This window comes from Pongo abelii, chromosome 3 (assembly GCF_028885655.2).
Source record: "Pongo abelii isolate AG06213 chromosome 3, NHGRI_mPonAbe1-v2.0_pri, whole genome shotgun sequence".
NCBI lineage: Eukaryota > Metazoa > Chordata > Mammalia > Primates > Hominidae > Pongo > Pongo abelii.
This window is the reverse complement of record NC_071988.2, coordinates 136,764,450-136,784,364: the sequence shown is the minus strand read 5'-3', so window position 1 is coordinate 136,784,364 and position 19,915 is coordinate 136,764,450. Positions and strand designations below refer to the sequence as shown.

The 19,915-nt window shown below is 35.0% G+C and overlaps 1 protein-coding gene across 5 annotated transcripts in view; it reads left to right on the top strand.

The window, feature by feature from the left end:
- The window catches only part of NDST4 (N-deacetylase and N-sulfotransferase 4), a 289,322-nt gene that overhangs the window by 162,203 nt on the left and 107,204 nt on the right, over window positions 1-19,915 (top strand). For all 5 annotated transcript variants that reach the window (XM_054554391.2, XM_024246116.3, XM_054554392.2 and 2 more), the window contains one exon: window positions 17,846-18,031. In XM_054554391.2, the coding sequence (XP_054410366.1) occupies window positions 17,846-18,031 (186 nt within the window). The remainder of the gene's footprint in view (window positions 1-17,845; window positions 18,032-19,915) is intronic.

The following is a 19,915-nucleotide window of genomic DNA, read 5'->3' as shown; positions in this document are numbered from 1 at the left end:
ATTGGTACTTGGATGTTTTCAGTGTGCCTCCATTCCTGTAGTTGCTACTTACTCCTTGATGACTACAGTCAATCTGCACTGTTGCCATTCTTGTGTCGTGGTCTTTCTCCTGGTTTGGTGACTCTCACCTTGACCCCAAGGTTCCCCTGATCTTCCTACAAATTGATGCTGAGCTGCCTCCATCAAGGCTGTACAGTTTTTGAATTTGGAAGTGTTTCCCTTCCTACCATTTTTCATACTTGTAGTATGAAAATAATATATGTATTAGTCTGTTCTCCCGCTGCTAGAAATACTTGAGACTGGGGAATTTATAAAGAAAAGAGGTTCAATTGGCTCATGGTTCTGCAGGCTTTATAAGAAGCATAGCAGCTTCTGCTTCTGGAGAGGTCCCAGGAAGCTCCTAATCTTGGTAGAAGGCAAAGCTGGTAGTGAGATGTCTTCACACGGTGTGAGCAGTAGCAAGGATGGGGGAGGGGCTGCACATGTTCGAACAATCAGATTTGCAGAGAATTCACTCACTATTGCAAGGACAGTGCCAAGAAGGATAGTGTTAAGCCATTCATGAGAACTGTGATCTCATTATCAAGTCACCCCTTACCAGGCTCCATCTCCAACACTGGAGATTACAATTCAACATGCAATTTGGTGAGGACACAGATCCAAATGATATCACCATATATACACTTTTAAGAACAAATTATAAAAGCCAGGATAAAAGAATGTTTTAGTAACATTATCTTGTGTCAATTCAAAATTTAACTTTTCCGTATCAAAAAGTTGTTTGGAGAGAGTATAGCTTTTATCTGTTTTTCACAAAATAAGTAAGTTACTTATCTTCCAGTCTTATCTTCCATTTCCTCTTTTCCTTGCTTCCAAAGGATGAGACCATTTTTATTTTATCTCATTTTTCTAATATACCTCAATCTGTGTAATTCATTTTGCTAATACTATGTGCCAAAGTTGCCATCCTGCTTTTACGTTTAAGCCTCATGATAGATGTTCATCTAGGATTATTAATAATTTCTCCTGCAATGCTAGAATTTCTAGACTGGGCATTCAAATTAAATTTAATTTAAATTAAATCCATCATGATTTTAGAATTTTTTTAAAGAATCTATTATATCTGGAATTTTTTGAAACAGTATTTTTAAGTCATAAAACAGGATAGGCAAAAAAAAATTAAGTTTAAAAACATCAAATAATAACATAAAATATTACTAGCATTTCCCTGGAAGATAGAGCAGTGAAAATTTGCTAAATGTTTAGAAAATGGAGTATGTGAATGATCTTGAATATAGTTAATTCTCTTTATCAGAAATTTGTGATCAGTAAAATAGTCTTAGGGCAGAAGAAAATAAAATCACAGTGGGAAAAATTACAGAGCATCAGCTAGTAAGCTTGAAGCTCATTTATATGAGTGGTTAAATAATTTTGTTACTGCATATAGAACACTTATTTACGGATGGCATTTTATAGCAGTTTAAAAGTATTCTTTTATATCCATGTAGTTAATAGAAATATCTCTTCATCATTATGTCTGTTAATTAGTTTTGCTGTTGATGTTAAGTATGCATACATTTCTTATATGATTCAGTATAGAATATTATATTACAATGAATGAGTTAGCCATTTGTCACTTGAAAAGTTCAGCATTTGTTATTTATTGTTTTATTCATTTCAGTGAACAACTTCCTAAAACACATAACTTACTGCTTTTAAGTTAATAAATGCATGCCAGGCATCACATCACATTCACATAGACTAAGTTTTCATCATTCACAGAGACTAAGTTTTCATTGCTAATATGAATGATGTAACTGCACTGTGCTCCTGATGTGTTCTTGGAATCTGCTGATATTATAAGGACTATTTGCTCCTAAACTTTGTTCCTAGAATTTTTGAGCTCTTGTGTCTACTGTTTCTACTTTCTCAGTCTCCTGGTCCAAGTTTGTAAGATTGATAACTTTCTCTTGCAGCCATTGTCATATTATTTGATTCCGGTAGCTGGATTCTCATTTCAGTAAAACAAAGTGATCAAACTAGATGACCATCAAAGCTCCTGATACTTCTAAAATTATATAAATCTAAGTTGTTCTCAGTTTGGAAATCAGATGGAGAAAGTTTCTTAGGCTTATTTCTAAAGTGATATTGAAAGGTCTCAATTTTACAAATGAGAAAACCAAGCCCTAGAACTTGTCTATGTGACTTGTGCATAGTCACACAAAGAACTTACAAGCTGCCATGTGGTTCCAGTTGTACCACGCAGCACTGCAAAGTAAGAGCTGATGGTCTCTGGGAGAAATGGACAAGGCCTTCCCCCGCCAAAAAAAAAAAAAATGAGCCATCTTGTGTGCCTGGTTTTCTTAAAGCCTTTTTTAGTCACAGCACAGGTAATTAAAGTAACATATGAATGACATTTGAATAGGTGAGTAATTGTTGAAAAACTTACTCACCTTTAGGTATTGAGATGTTATTGCATAAAGCTTGATTAGCATGGAAAATTGAGGTGTATAAATGGCGTAATGATTCACATATTGAATAACAAGAAAACATATTTTCTATTTCTCTTTCTTTAGATACCCATTGGCAATAGATAAGGTTTTTATCCATTTTACAAGTAGGATATTGTTTTAAAAATTTCTTAACTGGCTTATTCTAGCAGTCTCCAAGGTTCTCATCAATTTCTATTTTCACCAAACTTACAACATAAAGGATAGCATGAACTTTTTGCTTGCAAATTAGAATTGGTATTTCCTTAGCTATTAATATTCATACTGCTTAGCAATGGATTTACAGAAAAATGGCTTTTCTTGTCATGTGTTATATCATGGTAAGTCCTTGACTTGCTGGTCTGGTATTGGCAGGTAGATGAAAGAATTTTCCTTAGACAGAAAATCTCTACAATACATATTTATCTATTTGATTTTCCTAGCAGATGGCAATAGCAGACCCTGCCAGCCCCCAAATTGCTTTTTTCACTGCAGCATCTTTTTCTTGTCAAGCAGCTATTTTGTTTCTGAACACATTTAACCTCAAAGACATAAATGCCCCCTGCAAAATACACTTCAATATCGAGCAGCAATAATTGAAAAATGAACTATTTATATCACTCAAAATTCATTAATATAAATCTATCAAGATTTACATCTGTCTTTTCTGGATACCTTGTTATTATTATTTTTGTTAAGTGTAAAGCCTTAAAAATCATTCTGCTTTACTTGATCATTCTATAGTCTTATGCTTTTAAATAATTTTCTAAGATTAACTAGAAGAACTCCAATTCTTTTCAAATACCGATACATGAAAATTATAACATAGGTTTTCCCCTGGGAGATAGGCTGATAACTAGTTAATGTACTTGGGGATACTTAATTTACTTGCTTTAAAGCAAATTAGTATTTTCTACAACTATTATTTCACTTCTTCAGAACAATGGTCTGTGCACAAAATACAAAGGAAGTCATATTTTTCAGAAGAAAACAAAATTTTAGCTACTTTTATACATAAAGGCTCCTCCCTGTGTGATATGAGTTCACATTACATGAGTCGTTACCTAGTTGCTCATTATAGAAGTCAAACCCTTGTATTTGGCTTTGGACTAATCTTGGATCAAATTCTGTCTTTGACAATTATTATATGAATGACCTTGGCAAATTACTTAAAATTCCTGTGCTGTAATTTTCAAATATGTAAAATAAATATGCCAGTAGTTCCTACCCCTAAGGTTTTTATGAGGATTGGATATTGTGTGTACATATTTATGTATACATAATTCTTAGCAGAGTAATTAGCACATAAGTGTTTCAAAAGTATTTGTCATCATTATCATTATGGTTATCATCACTTTTACCATATTTCTTCAAGAAGCAAGCTATCATTCCTTTTGAAATAAGAGGTTGATAATGCATGAAATAGCCAAATAACTTTTTCAAGGTTATGTAATATTCAAGTTGGAAACAGAAACAAGATATTCTAATTTGCTTTGCAATTCTCCGTCTATCCATAACTCCATACTGAAAGCGGTCACAGGTATTTAATAATGAAAAAGCTAATATCTTAACAAACATTCCAAGAAAAAAGAACATGGATGATAGAAGTTGTATTTTAAAAAGTGAAAAAATTAATTAAAGTGTTCATTCATGTGCATGTGAACACGTGAATCTTTGAAATTATTGTTTTCCAATTATGTCCAAAAATTCACACTTTCAGTGTGAAAACTACCTCCCTCCTTTCATTTGTCAGTCCTTTATTTTTTGCTTGTTTCTTCCTTTCAACCTTATTGCCTCCTTATCCCCTTCTTTTCTTTCCTCACTTCCTTTGTTCCTTTCCTCAACAGACGATGAATATGCATTATCATCTGCTGAGCACCTTACTTGACACCAGGGATGCAAATATGATCGAGATGCTGAGATTTTACTTACTTAGTTGATGGGAGAGGGGAGAATGCATGAAGAGTAATAAAGTGACAGTTTAGGTTTTTGAGAGAAATGTACAGAACATGGTGCAGCCACAAAAGAGACACTTGTTTGTTATAAGGGTAAGAAAAAAAATGAACAACTGAGTTGATAACATTAGTGAAAAATGAGTAGGTGGGCATGAGGCAGAAAGCAGGAGGAGAACCCCTAAACAGAGGGAGCAGTAGCAGAAAGAGCACAAGACTGTGCCCAATTAATGTACTCTTCCAGTAAAATCCACATAGGTTTAGCAACAACCTGTCTGTGGGCTGGGAACTACTGCCTGTGGGATTTTTCCCGCAGTCTGTTAGTGTGTGGTTGGTGTGCTAAGAGTAAGTTTTACATTTTTAAAGTGTTGTAAGCACCAAATAAAGAAAGGATATATGTGACAGAGGCAGTATGTTGCTGGCAACATTTTACCAAACCTTAACTTACACATGGATCTGAAGATAGCATATAAAATTGGAATCATAATGATTAACAGTAGTTCATGAATTCTTAGCTAATACACATTTTTCATCAGTTACTACTGGTGACCTACTATACCCTTAGAAATATGAAATTTATGGACAATAAAATTTTATTTCCAATATTCCTGCCTTAATGAACCTTGGAATGGTGGATAAAATGTTGAAGAAAGAAATAATAAATTTATTTGGCTCCAGAGGAAGCTTTGTGTTGGGAATTAGGAGAAGATGGAATCAAGTAGCTCATGTGGTCCAGAATATGGAGGAACTTTTTATCCTAGGTGTTAGAGCTTCAGGAACCCCAAATCCAACTGTATAAATGACCTTTGCTTAGAGCTCTACATTTGAAATAACAATTTTCCAGTTTCTCATCTCCCCTCCCCGTGTTCCTAATTAATATCATAATTTATTGCTCTCCTATAATCTTCTAAATCAGTATTCTTACATGTACTTTGTACATAGGAAGTAGACTGCTTAGTAACAGGGAATTTACATCCTTATTTTTACTTTCTCGTTTCAGGCTACAGATGTCTTAAATCCTTGGTCATCACTTCTAAATGAATACTCAATACCAATGTTTACTTTCTTGCTTACTCAATAAAGCCAAAGTTTGCTTGTGGAGCCAACCTGTCCAGTTAAAAGAATAAATTTCTCAGCTTTTATTTTAGGTAGCAGGCATTAAACATTGTTCTGGCCAATCAGATGAAAGCACAACTTATAGTATGGGGCTTCCAGGAAAGCTCCAGAAAAGGAGGCTAGATATTGCTGGGGCTCTGCCCTTCTGCCCTTAGCTTTTGCTTCTTTCTCTAACCTGCTGTATGGTCCCATTGGCTGGAATTAAAGTGTTCATCATAAAACTATGGAGCAAATGCCAAGAGAATCTGAGGCCTCACTTTTGGCAATCTTAAACTGCTGAACCAATACTAGCAACCACTACTCTACAGGTTCCCCATTACGCAAGAGAAAAAAATAAAAATAAAACTCCTATGTTTTTCAGTTTATTGTTTTTGGGGTTGTTCCTCTTTTGGTACAAAGGCTGGACCCATTCCCTATCCGACATCATGCTCTAATGCTTTCCCTTAGAGTTTTTCTCTTAAATTATTTTGAGATTTGCTTATATTCAAGTTGTTCCTGTTGTCTAGGATTTGCAGACTCTCAAAGGAATATTTATATAGAATAATATCCTAAAATATAATATTTTAATACTTTCTAAAAAATATTGATAGTGAGAGTTATTAATCAATTATTAGATAACAGTTTTGTGACTGGATTCTTGAAGTGGTCAATAATAGCATAATTAGCTCTCACAAAATTTAGTATCACTGTTTCAGCGATCACCCTTGTTTCTAATTATTAAATGACTGTGAAATAATTAAGAGCCAGTTTTCAATGATTTTTTAAAGCATTATTACTTCCCTCTTTTGTTTTATTATTATTATTTAACTGCTCTACTAAATATGACTATTTAAATTGGATAATCCCTCCAAACTATTAGTTAAAACAACTCTTTCTCTGCCTCTTTTCTTTTCTCTTTTGCATTTTTGAGTTTGAAAAATTATTTTAGTATGATGGTGTCCTTTATACTTTATCTATAGTAGCTGAACATCTTCAGCATTCCATGATTTTTTTAAGTAGTTGACACTTTAGTTCTCTGCAGTCTTTTCTGCAGTAACTTGAGCAATATTCAAATATAAGAAATTGTTTCCAAATATGTTTACACTGGAGAGAATAAAAGCTGGTTAATAACACAGGAGAATAGGGGTGTTTACGGTAAACTTGTTTGGGGATGAGAACTGTATTGATGACCTTATTTCCAAATATGACATCACTTCAACAGGATAACAAAATGAAAATATAATAATTCGTATGATTTTAGTTTGAAATGTGTGAACATGTCTACAGAAAAATATAATTATTTAATAATCTATATGGCCAGTTACTCAAGTAAATGAAATCATTCATGCAATTCTTTGAGTGTATAGGTACCATTTATTAATAGGAACCTACTTTTGGTCTGATGAAATTTAACCTGCTTTGCCTGGTAGTAAAAGTTCCACAAAATTGCAAACAATCATTATTTCAAGTAAGAGAAGGCACAGGATGTCATAAAAGGACAAAATTTAATAACACTTTGTATTTGGGGGGTAGGGGAGGGAAGTGACATTCAGAGGGATGGCTCATGCATATACCAAATGTTTAGAACATTTTTCCATAAATGTGTTAAGCTGACATTAAGTTGGGAAAATGCCTCCTAAGGGAAATCTCAGCTTGAATAAAAAATAATATTTTAAAAAATCCATTGCTAAGAGAAAGTAGTAGTTTATGCTAATCTACTCTTTCTGCAAAGTGATGTCTTTGAATTAGTGATTCTAACCCATCAGCTGCTATATATAATTGTAGAAGGATCCAAAAAGTTTGGAAATATGTTCATAATCAGAAAATGAAGCAAATGGTAGACAGCCTCGAAAAGGACAGTTAGCCCTCTTCCACTTGTCTTCACATACACAGGCATCCCCAGCTATCCCATTGAAATCAATGCTTTACTCCATGAAAATATGCAATCAGATCGAAGATTTTTTAAAGCCTAATATTTTATTTGTGTGCTGCATATAAATATTTGAGGTACTAAGAATGAAGAGAAATATGCCAAGATATTTACATGTAGTAGTTACTTAAGACAAAATTATAGAAAATCATATTGTGAAAATTGTATGATTTGTATTAAGCAAATTATTTTAAGTACCTTCTTTTTCCACATTTCTGCCTACAGTACTATAGAAATGATGTAATAATGGGCTGGATAATACCATTCTTATTTCCACCTGACTTAACACCTTGAAGAATTTTGAATGTTATCATTTAGTCCAGGTTAAAGGCACTATTAGAAACTTAATACTTAATACCTGTAACTTTTGTCTTGCTTCTAAATTAAATATAAAAACATCTCTCTATGTAACACAGTCCTGCAATTAAGGGAGTAGTGCTAAAATGCAGTTCTGCATTTCTCAGGATATCATGCTACCACATCTTTGTTGTCCCTCACTCTTCTTGGGCACTTGCTTTCCTCCTTATTCAACCTCTTTCAAGAGCCAATCATAATAAGCATTCATTCCCTTGTATATGCTCTGAATTTCTTTACACCTTTCTTTTTAACATACTTCCCTATAAAGCCTCAACCCTGGTTAAATCCAAATTGACACCAAGTTTATGCCTATACTACTGAAACTAAATTTGTCTTGGACCAGTGTATAATTGTTCTCACTTTAATACCTGGCCATAGACCCCAAGGGGACCTTCTATGCTGCCCAGACATTACAAGTCTTTATTTTATTCATAATCCTACTCTTCTATACCTTTTCCTCTCTCTTCAAACTACCGTACAAATTATCTCATCCCTACTCTCAGCTGATAATCTTGTTTCTTATTTCAATGAAAAAAAAATCGACCAACAAAAAAAAAACCTTTCACGTACTCCTGTTATTACAACTTCCACTTCAATACAATGGTAACAAAATAAAAATAAAATAGTAGCCACGATGTTAATTTTAAGCATGTGAAAATATCTACAGAAAAAAGTGTAATCATTATAACAATGTTTTTATGTAAAAACCTAAAAGATCTGCACCCATTCCTTCTCTTCAGTGTTGCCGCATTGCACAGCCTCTGGAAAAGCATGGTAAATGTGAATGGTGCCCCCTGGAGTTGTTCAGTGAAAAATTTTCAAAGCTATTTGCAGCAACTCTGCCTCTTGACATCATCTCTTGCTAATCTCCCCCTTTGTTAACTCTGCTGCAAAAACAATAGAATCCTTGCTATTCTTCAGAAATGACCAGGCTTCACCTGTGCTGTCTCCTCTGCCTGGAATAATCTTTCTCAAATAGTCTGTATAGCTCGATCCATCACAATTTTTTACCTTAACTCAAAATACTACCTTCTCCATTAAACCATGGCTGAGTGATCTATTTAATTTTGCAACCCGTACCCCTTGATTCCACTCTATATTTCTGCTTTATTTTTTTCCGTATTTTTAATCACCTTCTAATATATTACGCAATTTACTTACTTCCTTTGTATGACCTTGGACTCACCCTGCTAAAATGTAAGCTCCCTGAAGGCAGGCATTTTTTTTTCTGTTTTCTTCACTGCTGTATCCTTACCATGAATAAAATGAATTAATAAACCATGTGTTGGACATGTTGATTGTCAATAAAGTAAGACTTCGGAACCAAAATTTAGCAAAGCAAATGCCAAATCAACAGAAATGGCACATTTTATACAATGTGAATGAAAACTTGCTGGTTTTTCCATTAGTTCCCTTTAAGCAGCAAAGTAGACCTTCAGCAGGGTCAAGAATATTAAAAGGATGTGTCTCAATTGCCCAAAATAGCTCTACTTAGGATCGGAAAGTTCAAGACTGTAGAGGTACTGCCATTTAACTATGCTATTTCTTTCTTCAAAAGAAAAACCCATTTGTAACACAGAGCCCTCCAGAGATTTGTCACCATTTGCTAGGCTTCAGTCCAAAAAGTGTCAAGACTGACCCAGCCAATTTCCAGGGTCACATAGTCATTACTTTTATCACTTATGAAAACAGAAGAAGACAATTTCAGTCCCCTAAACACAGTGGAAAATCAATGATTCTAGGATCATTTTCAAAGTTGACAATATGAATCCAAGTCCTTATTAAAAGGAGAAATAGATAATGAGATCTATTTCTTTAGCGCCAGTGTCACTCCCTAGAAGTTGTGCATTTAGGAGGAGAAATCAGTACTTTAAGTTCAACAAGGTACTGCTTAGTGCATTATCTCTTTAGTACAAGTGCATTACTTTATGCAGTCATTGTTTTATTGTTTTCTCTTCACACTAATTTATTAAACACCTATGATGCGTTTCTTTAATAATATTTTTATTTCCTTTAAAATTATTTATCAAATACCAACAATGTACCAAGCACTCTGCTAAGCACTGGGGATATATTATCTCCAATATATTGTGGGCTGGTTTTACAAGCCATATTTCCTGGAGTGCAAACATAGGGTCATAAAAATAGAGAAAATACCATTTTTTCTCTATTTTTTATATTGATAAAAATATAAAAAATATTTTTATCATTTTTCTCCCTCTTTATATTGATACCTTCATCCACTTTTCAAGTTTCTGCCCAGCGATTTGTGTAAAATCCTGGCAATGACTCCTGTATGTTTATGAGCCAAATCCCCTACACCTCCATTTGTCTTTTTTTTTTTTTTTTTTTTTTTTTCTGAGACAGAGTTTCATTCTAGTTGTCCAGGCTAGAGAGCAATGGCACAATCTCGGCTCACCACAACCCTGCCTCCCAGGTTCAAGTGATTCTCCTGCTTCAGCCTACCAAGTAGCTGGGATTACAGGCACGTGCCACCACGGCCAGCTAATTTTGTATTTTTAGTAGAGACAGGGTTTCTCCATGTTGGTTAGGCTGGTCTCGAACTCCCAACCTCACATGATCCGCCCGCCTCGGCCTCCCAAAGTTCAGGGATTACAGGCGTGGGCCACCACGCCCAGCTGTCCTCTTTTATTCTCTGGCTCTCTGTGGTGTGGCACGTATCCTGAAAAGCAGCTGTCAGTGCCTGACCAAAAATGCAGCACCAGGGTGCTGTTTGTGCTCACCTATTGTTTCTTCTATCTCCGCATGTGAAGCTTTCGGATATGTTTGCCCATTTTTCTTAAAGATGTGGTTATCTTCACAAAGGAGCACTGCAATGCATGCTGGCACCAAGGTGCTTTGGTAATCAAAATCAGTCCATTGGAGCAGTGTTCTTTCAAGAAAATCTGTCCCCTTTTGTAAGGTTACCTACATTGTATGGTTTCACCATAGTGTTAATCTGTGTTCCTAGGATCTAAGACAGATTTCATAGTAACTATTTGCAGCACATCAGGTGCCAGAAGATTAGAGGTGATAATGACAATTGCAGAGGATTTAATAAGAAGACTATTTACAAAGGAATAAGTAGGGTATAGAGTATTATCCTAGGACTAAACACAGTGCAGATGGTGAGCTGTGAAATCCCAAAGTTTGAAGGGGCAGAGGCGAAAAAAGATCACCGGAGTTGAGATGGAGAGAGTTATATGTTATGTGGGGTTGGGGACACTTTGACAGTTGTTTTAACCTTTGATTAGAGGAGTCTGACAACTTTAGATGGCATTGCATAAGAAGAGCTAATAGAATAAATATCCCTGCTTCACTCTTTCTTCTCTCTGATCTCCTACCAGGATTCTCCATTTGCCAGACTCAACTGGAAGCAAGAAAGCAAGAGAACCCCTTGAAACAGTTCACACACTCTGGCCCCTAAATTATAGAGCAGGGTGGAAAGAGGTGGCAGTGGTAATGGACAGGCCACTCTTATTCCAGATTTTAGCTCTGCTCCATCTCTGTGGGACCTAGGAAAGTATTTGGCTGTTGGTCTAAATCTCCTCTCTGCTTCAATCCTTAGTCATTATACTTGACTAAAGCTTGTGGTCCTTCTGCTTGCATTTCCCAAAGTTGATGTTTTTCCAAAGTGATCTATGTACCTTTTCTCAACAAATTAACACTTAAATAGAGTTTATGGATTCATAGCCACTATTTCAAGCAGAGGAATTATTAACTCATGTATTCCCCCCAACTATTTAGTCCCCTAATATTATTAACCTAATTTTATAGACGAGAAATCTGAGGCACAGAAAAATAAATCTCTCAAGGTCATACAACTAATACGTGGCAAAGCCAAAATTCAAATCCAGCCAACCAGCCTCCAGATTCCAAGCTCTAGTATACTGTTTGGAATAACAAATATTTTATTATGTACTTAAAATATTATATATAATTATGTGAAAAACGAAATAATCTCTCTACACGAAGAGATTAGGTTCTATTGGCAGAGATACTCAAATGTAATAAAGAAAGTTTTAATGTAGAGATATTCATAAGACTCTAAGGGCCCAAATGTACCTAACCAATCTCAGTCTAGGGTGGGAGAAAAGAATCAGAGAGTGTACCCAAGAGGAAATCATTACTGATATTTGGAGGGCAAAGTTTGGTAGTTTGTACTTTAACCTGAACACAACAAGGAATCATTGGATGAGTTAATGCTGGTGAATTACATAATTAAGTTATTACTTTTAAAATAACATTCTGATGGTAAAAGTGCAGATATGAATTGTAGTGTAAATATACTATTTAAAAATTATTTGTATATGTCAATGTATGTTTAGGTATATGAATGAATACCTATTTGTCCTGTTTTTAAGATTTAAGCTTATTATTAAACACTCAAACTTTTTATGTGAATTTTATGGGAAATACATGGGATCTAATAATGTTATCTTTTTAAGCTTATCCTTATCGTGTACATATATTAGATAATATAATTTAAATTATATTATATATGTAAATGTTATATATCAGTACATATAAATTATGTATATATATAAATTCTACTCATCTGAAAACAAAACAAACTGATATAAACAAACTGATTCAAGAATTCAAGATACTTATTTTTTTCATAATAACCATTGATCAGGAGTACTTTATTCCTTTCTGTATTTGATGAGATTATGACCTTGTTTGGAATACTTTTGATTCTGAAGTTTACACTTATTAACTGTTATTTAAAATCCATTAGAAATATCATTCTTGGAAGCATCAATACTAAGTTCCATTTGATTATTTTGGGTGTGGGAAACATTTACCAACATAAAGTCAGTGGGTCAAAAACTTGCTTGTGCAGCCACATCACTAGAAATATCACTGTAACACAAGCAGTAATTATCCATATTCCATTCTTATCAAAAGCTTCCTAGACACAATTTATTATATTGAATTGCATTTACCCAATTACTAACAATAGCCTGAGGAAGATTAAAATTGTAGTCCCCTAGATATAAATTTCTTATTTTAATTTCAATATCTATTAAGGAAATGTTAGTAGGATGAAAATTTCAGCCTCTATAGATATTCGTGTCAAGGATATCGTTCTTTTCTGCTAGGAAAATGCCTAGAAGTTAAAATTAATAATATATTTTTAAAAAAATTGAATAATCTTAGGTTAAAATTCACCAAAAATTAAGACACTTCTATCTGATTTCCACAATTGTCTCCAGGTTTCAAACTTCATGAAGGTAGAAGCCCTATCTTATACCCAGTGTATCCCCAGTACTTAGCAAAGTGCTTGACATAAGTCACGAACTGAAAAACAATTATTTCAAATGTAGTTTAACTTAATTGTTTTGATGTGCATTTGGTATTTTTTCATTTAAATGACTGTAGTCTCCTATTTATTTTCTATACAGTATTCACTGGCTACTCAATGCATGACATTTAACAGTCACATACATTACATGATAGTATCCAGCTAGAAAAATAGATATTTACTATGTTAATCAGCTTTATTGGATAAGTATTGAGCAGTGTTTTACCAATTTTTTCCTCTGTTTTCTTAGAATTTAAACCACTAGACATCTCACCAGAAGCTCTTAAGTCTTTTTATACTTATTATAAATGGGCAAAGATCAGCTCTAGCAGTCAGGTTTCCAAGCTAGAAACATAAGCCACTTTAAGTTATTTTAAACAAGAAGACTTTATTTAATGATTTCAGTGCTTCCAAAATCTTTGGAAGGACTCATGGAGCAGATTCTACGCTGTACTCCTGCAAGGACTCTCAGAACCATATAGAACTGGTTCCCTGGGGGAGCTGCCATTTCTGAGGCTGCCACAGGAGCTCCATTAAAAACAAAAGTTCTCTGCCGCTGCCCTGCAAGTGGGCACCAAACACTGGTAGAAAAAATCTGCTTATTTGCAAGACCTTATTGCCAGCAACAGGAGCCAGGAGCTGCCAAAATTTAGGATTTGCCTTCCTACTGCCTTCTGAAATTGGTCTTGAGTACTTCTAATAGGCTGAAACTCATTTTCATAAAAAATGATAGCTGCAGAGGAGTTTGAGAAATGTAGACTTTGTTTTATAACCTCTCCAAGAAAAAAAAAAAGTGAACAAGAGATCCAGTTCAGAAACATGCATATTAAAATCAAATCCCTTTTGTAAGTCAAGTGTCTTCATTCATACTTTGGGGAGGGGAGGGGTCACAGTAGAAGCAACTTAGTGAAAAAGCCAAAGCAAAGATGATGAATCTAGACAACTTGGGTAGAAGTATAGCTCAGACACTTGTCAATATAAGCAAGTTACATGCCTTCTCTGAGCCTCTGTTTCTACATTTTAGAGAAGCATCCAGTCCTCCTCACAGAATGATTATGAGAATCATATTACACATAAATGTAAAAATACTTCATAAATATTGATACAGACATGAGGCAGGAAAATACTAGGTAGAAGAGGGAGGTTCCCAACAAGGGCCACACCCTCAAGCCTGGGACTGCGGCCCAAAGTGAGAACATGCATTCTTGTTTTCCCACTTGAATGTTGCTTTTTGGCCTGCCCCACACCCAATCCTGTACCCATAAAAACCCCAGGCTCCACCACTGGCAGAGGGGCAGCAGAACAGGAGAGCAGCTGAGCAGCAGAGCAGAGCAGCAGAGGAGAGAAGAGAAAAAGCAGTTGGATGCCAGAGAGTAGCAGCTTGACTTCAGAGGGCCAGCTTGACAGCAGGACTTTGGAGAAGTGTTCGACCATGGACAAACTCAATAAACCCGCCCCACATTCACCACCTTTCAATTCCTTCATACGACCTGATTCTTCCTCAACACTGGACAAGAACTTGGGTACCAAGAGGGCGGGTGCAAAAGGCTGTCACCTGACCTTCCACTGAGCTGTTAAACAGGCCGTCCATGGACGGCAAAGCTAAAGGAGCGCACTGCAACTACTCCTGCCAGTGCCCAGAAGCACTCATGCTGGCCCCTGCACCTGCTCACTCACCTACACGCTCCCCATCCTGTTAGGGATTGAGAGCTGTGGGCTGAGTAAATGAGCCAACCCAAGGGAACTATCCCATTTCAACTAAGCAATTAAAAGAAGATATGATCAGTAGGAATTATCAAGGGAAAATTAAACGACGTTATTTCAGTTGCTGTTAGAGCTTTAGTGCTAAATACATTTTATTTTATTCTAATTTTTGAAAAATGGTGATCTTTTTCATATAGTCTGTAAATTACTGCAATACCTTATTTCACAACCAACTGGGATTTAATGGACTGGAAACATTAGATCAAGTCAAACCCCTCTAAATATTTGTGGTATCATGTCTTATTGTAGTATAGACTCCATAGATCCTATAAGAGACATTGTTCTAATAAATAATTAAAGCCATATTTGAATTTATTTGTTTTCTGTCATTTATATGTCTATATTTACAGAGTCTCAAGTACTTCCTATATTTACATTGGAAGGCTTTTCAAATTTTGTGATTTTTGTGATCTTGTGGGAATATGATGCTTGGTTGATTTTCTAGTTGGCCAAGTCTCTGTGAAGTAGGTTTTAAGCCCTGGACAGTAAAGAATAGAAGCTTCACGGTCAGTAAGCCGCATGATAATAGCAAAAGAGTTGCTAGGGAATTACTTCTCACTTTGTGTTGTCATTTAGATTGAAAAAGCATAAACTCATAATTATGTAGTGTGATTTACTATTTTAATTGAGCTCCAGTTGACAGTATGATAAGATGACCTTATGAACAATATAACACTGGGCCCCCAGAAATCAATAAATATAGTAAAATTTTTTTACTGCCCTTCCTGCCTACTCACCAAATCAATTCCTTTTTACCTTTTTTTTAATGAAAGTTCTACAATTCATTTTACTACCTGTCAAAAGTGAAATGTCTCTTTTTTTTTTCCTGAGGAGATATAGTTGTTTGATATCTCAATACTTTTTGCTGATTTTATTTTTCATTGCTTTGTATCTAGGACACTCACATACTTTATCTAACCTTCTAGGCCCCAAATTTAGAGTAAAATTTATACAGTTGTAGAGAATGAGGACTAACAAAGTGATTAGTTAAGACTATTAGGATTTGTACACTGTTGATTTTGTCACTTTTCACATTGTGGGACAAGTCTTATAAAACCTCAGTATGAATCACTTGAGAGAGTAAAAAGGAGGATAACAGGTTGATTCCCTTTTCCTGTGAATCAGGACCACCTCTCTAGGCACATTCATACAAATTCTATTTACCAGACAGAGGAGTCTGGACACGATTGTCTCTACATTTTTCTCATGAAGTACATCTCTGTCTCACACCCAATGCATCCACAAGCTTGCAACGTCTTGGATGCTGGAGGATTACTTATCCTCAAAACACTTTGTGACCACTCATTGGGGAGCATGGAACAAACCTGAGAGAACTAAGGCTGTCCCAGTACATGTCCCCTAGTGATATCAGGGTAACAACTGTTTCCTGTCCTCTCTGGTAGTTTCCAAGTACTTTTATTACTGGACTTTTCCAGCTTTGCCTTGTATTGGAAACACAAGTGCTAGGAAGAAGTATTTTTCTTCCGCACAGATCAAGAAATGAAATTTTCCCCAGTGTCTAGCAAAAGACTCTAGCTCATTTTACAGCATTGATTTCATAATTCAGTCTTCTACATAGTCATTTACTGTAACAGATGTTAGGAAACACCCATAGTCTCAGAGAAAGAGAGGTGACTTTGGCTATACAATGAGGATCATTACATGAAAGGAAGAATGATGGAGACTTGTGAAAAATTTAGGGTTCATCTTCTGATCTGAGTGTAGCGTATGACTAAGGCGTTGTAGATACGTGATCCATTCACTACTTGCTTATTATACCAGACTGAATTCTTTTCCTATGCTGTGTACTATGTAATAGAAAATATAAATGGCAATTGTCAAGTCAACACTTTTGTGTTCTGTTTATTGGTTCAATCAGCTTTCATATATGACTGTGCATTGTCATTTATAACCTCAATTGATGAGATTCAATCCTACAAGGAATATTTTATCACAGATAAGCATTTAAAGGGAGGGATATAAAGAAGCAGAAATTAGAAAACTGCAGATCTATTTTATGTACCTAGCAATATAATCCCATTCATTGACAATTTTTTATATTCTTGTTTAAATTTATACTTGTTTTCTTTTAGAGTTGATAGTTTACCCAAGAATCTCATAGTAAAGTGTAAGTTTCATAAAAATAAATTGAGCTGTTAAGGTTGAAAACCAAGGAGAAATTCTTAACCTTTACCTTTCATTTATCCTGGGTATCTAAAACATCACTGGATCTTGTATGGTATTAATCCCCTGCCTTTGAATCTGACCACAAATAATTTAATTTAGTTACCTATGTTCACCTAATTGGCACCATAGAAAAATTTCCTAATGCACAGGCTTTATTCATTTTCTTCCCCTTAAAGTTTATCTTAACATGTTGTCACTAGGTTCTTCTTCTTAAAACTCAGAGCAGATCTTGGCCCTCCAGGCTCAGAGGGCTTCCTTATCTACCTTGTTGAAATCAAATTAATTCAAAATCTTTCAGTTTAAATGTAAAAGCTCATCACTTCATCATTCATACTTACCTTTCTGATTTTCTTCAATACCCGCCCCCCCCCACACACACCACACACACACGTACACACGCATTCTATGCCCTTTCATCCTTCATATTTGAGCGCTTCCTCAAATGACACCTTTCCCCGCCCCCCACATTTATCCAAGGAAGGGCTAATTTCACTTCTTATCTTCCCCCAAAACTTTACATATTCAAAAATTTAAATTAATCTCACCCTCACACCACATGCCCAAAGTAATGACTATAACTGTTATGCCATCGGAGTTCTATAAGATTATGAGCTGCTCAAAGATAAAACCTCTACCTTGCTGGATTTTTAATTCTCATATTTAGCATAGAGTTCAATGTATTCTAAATAGATGTTGGTGGAAATGATTTTCACTGAATTAATTGGCCATGTCCCATCATGATGTTGTTCTGGCTTTCTTTTAGGAACATGGAATACCAATCAACATGGGCTATGCTGTGGCCCCACATCACTCAGGGGTCTACCCAGTTCACATTCAGCTGTATGCAGCTTGGAAGAAGGTCTGGGGTATTCAAGTCACCAGCACTGAAGAATATCCACATCTGAAACCTGCCCGGTACAGAAAGGGCTTCATTCACAATAGCATCATGGTGAGCACAGAGAGCCATGTATATTAAAGGATGTTAATATCTACATGTGGAATGAAGACAGAGGACCATTTCCTCTAAGGATGTAACCTCGAACCTCTTTTACATGATTATCAGAAATGCCTAACATATCTCAATGGTGACTGGTTATGCATTAACCCATCTTTGGTGATAGGCTTGCTCCTAAGCTGTGGAGTGGCTTTGGCAAATCTAAAACAAGCTGAAACTAACAGGAATGAGTTATGTATAGATTATCCACTGTAGTTTCAGTATTGAAATTTTGCCTGCGGATTCTGTACTTTTCCTAGGAAATTTCTCATTATCTATTTGGTTGGGTGGTTTTACTGAGAGTTTTACAGGCAGAGTAAGGCTCCATGGATCAAGAAAACACCTCTCAAGTTGTTATTCTGTCAACAGACAGAATGTAACAAATAGCATCTGAGAGTTAAATTTATTCACTCAGTTTATTTTGGCTTTCAGGCACTCAAAAGTGTCTAAGAATACTGCTCTTTTTGTCTTTTCCTTACATATTCCAAAAAAGGGAGGTATATGTTTATTCTTTTCAGATATAGTAATTGAAAAACAATAGGATGTAGGAATCCTATAAACGAGAATAAAACCAATTGGATTTTAGATGGCAATTTACAATCATTCATTGGGAAAGAAAACATTATATTACTTATTTTGAGATAAAATAGCCTATTTTAAAACAAGTATCCCTACTTCTAGTGACTTAGATGATGTTTTTATAATTAGTTGCCAAGATCAGAGCATTGGTTTACAAACTGTTCTCACTCATTTAAATATTAACACCTTCCTAATTCATTATTCATATTGCTGTTAAAATAGATCTATCATCTATTTATCTATCTATCTATCTATCTATGATTTATTTTTCTATCTATTCACTCTCTGTGAGTAAAGCAAATACACATACACATATCTAACCACAGGTGATACACAATATTTATTAGTTATGAAGCTTTGTTTTATTGCAAATTGGTACCAGAAGGTCTGAAGAAGCTTCAGATTTAAGAGAAGCTATTGATAATGCAAATAGTGGCATTGATGGCCATAGAAATCCAGACGGTATAAATAGAATTACTCACATAATTTCAAATCATAGTGAAAATACCCAGGTTTCCCTTCACCTTTCCTTTACCTTCTGTACGCAAAACATCACTGGATCTTGTACGGCATTAATTCCTTGCCTTGAATGACCATTCAACATATTATGAAATAAAAGCATTCTTTTTAACCAATATTATATGCATTTATTTACCTTAAGTTTAATATTAACCCTTATGATAATTAAGTAAATAATTTAAAAAAAAAACAACTCTAGGCAATTAGATGCATTTGTCCATTAAATTACCAGTAGTTTGTTATTCAAAATATGATTTTGGAATAAAATTACTTATTTGCTTTCTTTATTAAACATTCAGACTTACAAAAGAAGTAACCACAAAATATACCAGAAGTAATCACTAAATAATTTGACTAGTATGTCATAAAATGCAAATTAAGAGTGTAGTGAAAACAAAGTTAATGTGGAAGGGGTTATGAAAACCAATTGTTGTGAATCCCAGAACCTGAATACCTTTACAATGCAGGACTCAATTTCAGAAGTGAGGAGAGTAATGGTGTAATGGCATGAAAGATGGAATCTTGGAGAATTTCCATCTTTGGATGAAATTAACCCTAAGAAGGCTTTGCGTTTTCCCTAATCGTTTAACATAACACAGGTGGTGGGTTAGATTTATAAAACCAACTGAAAATTATTTAACCTATTTTTTTATGCCTTTGATACGGAAACTCCCTTAATATTTACAGAATTACACCCACATCAACTTGTGATTATAATAAGATTTTGACCTTAGTAACCAA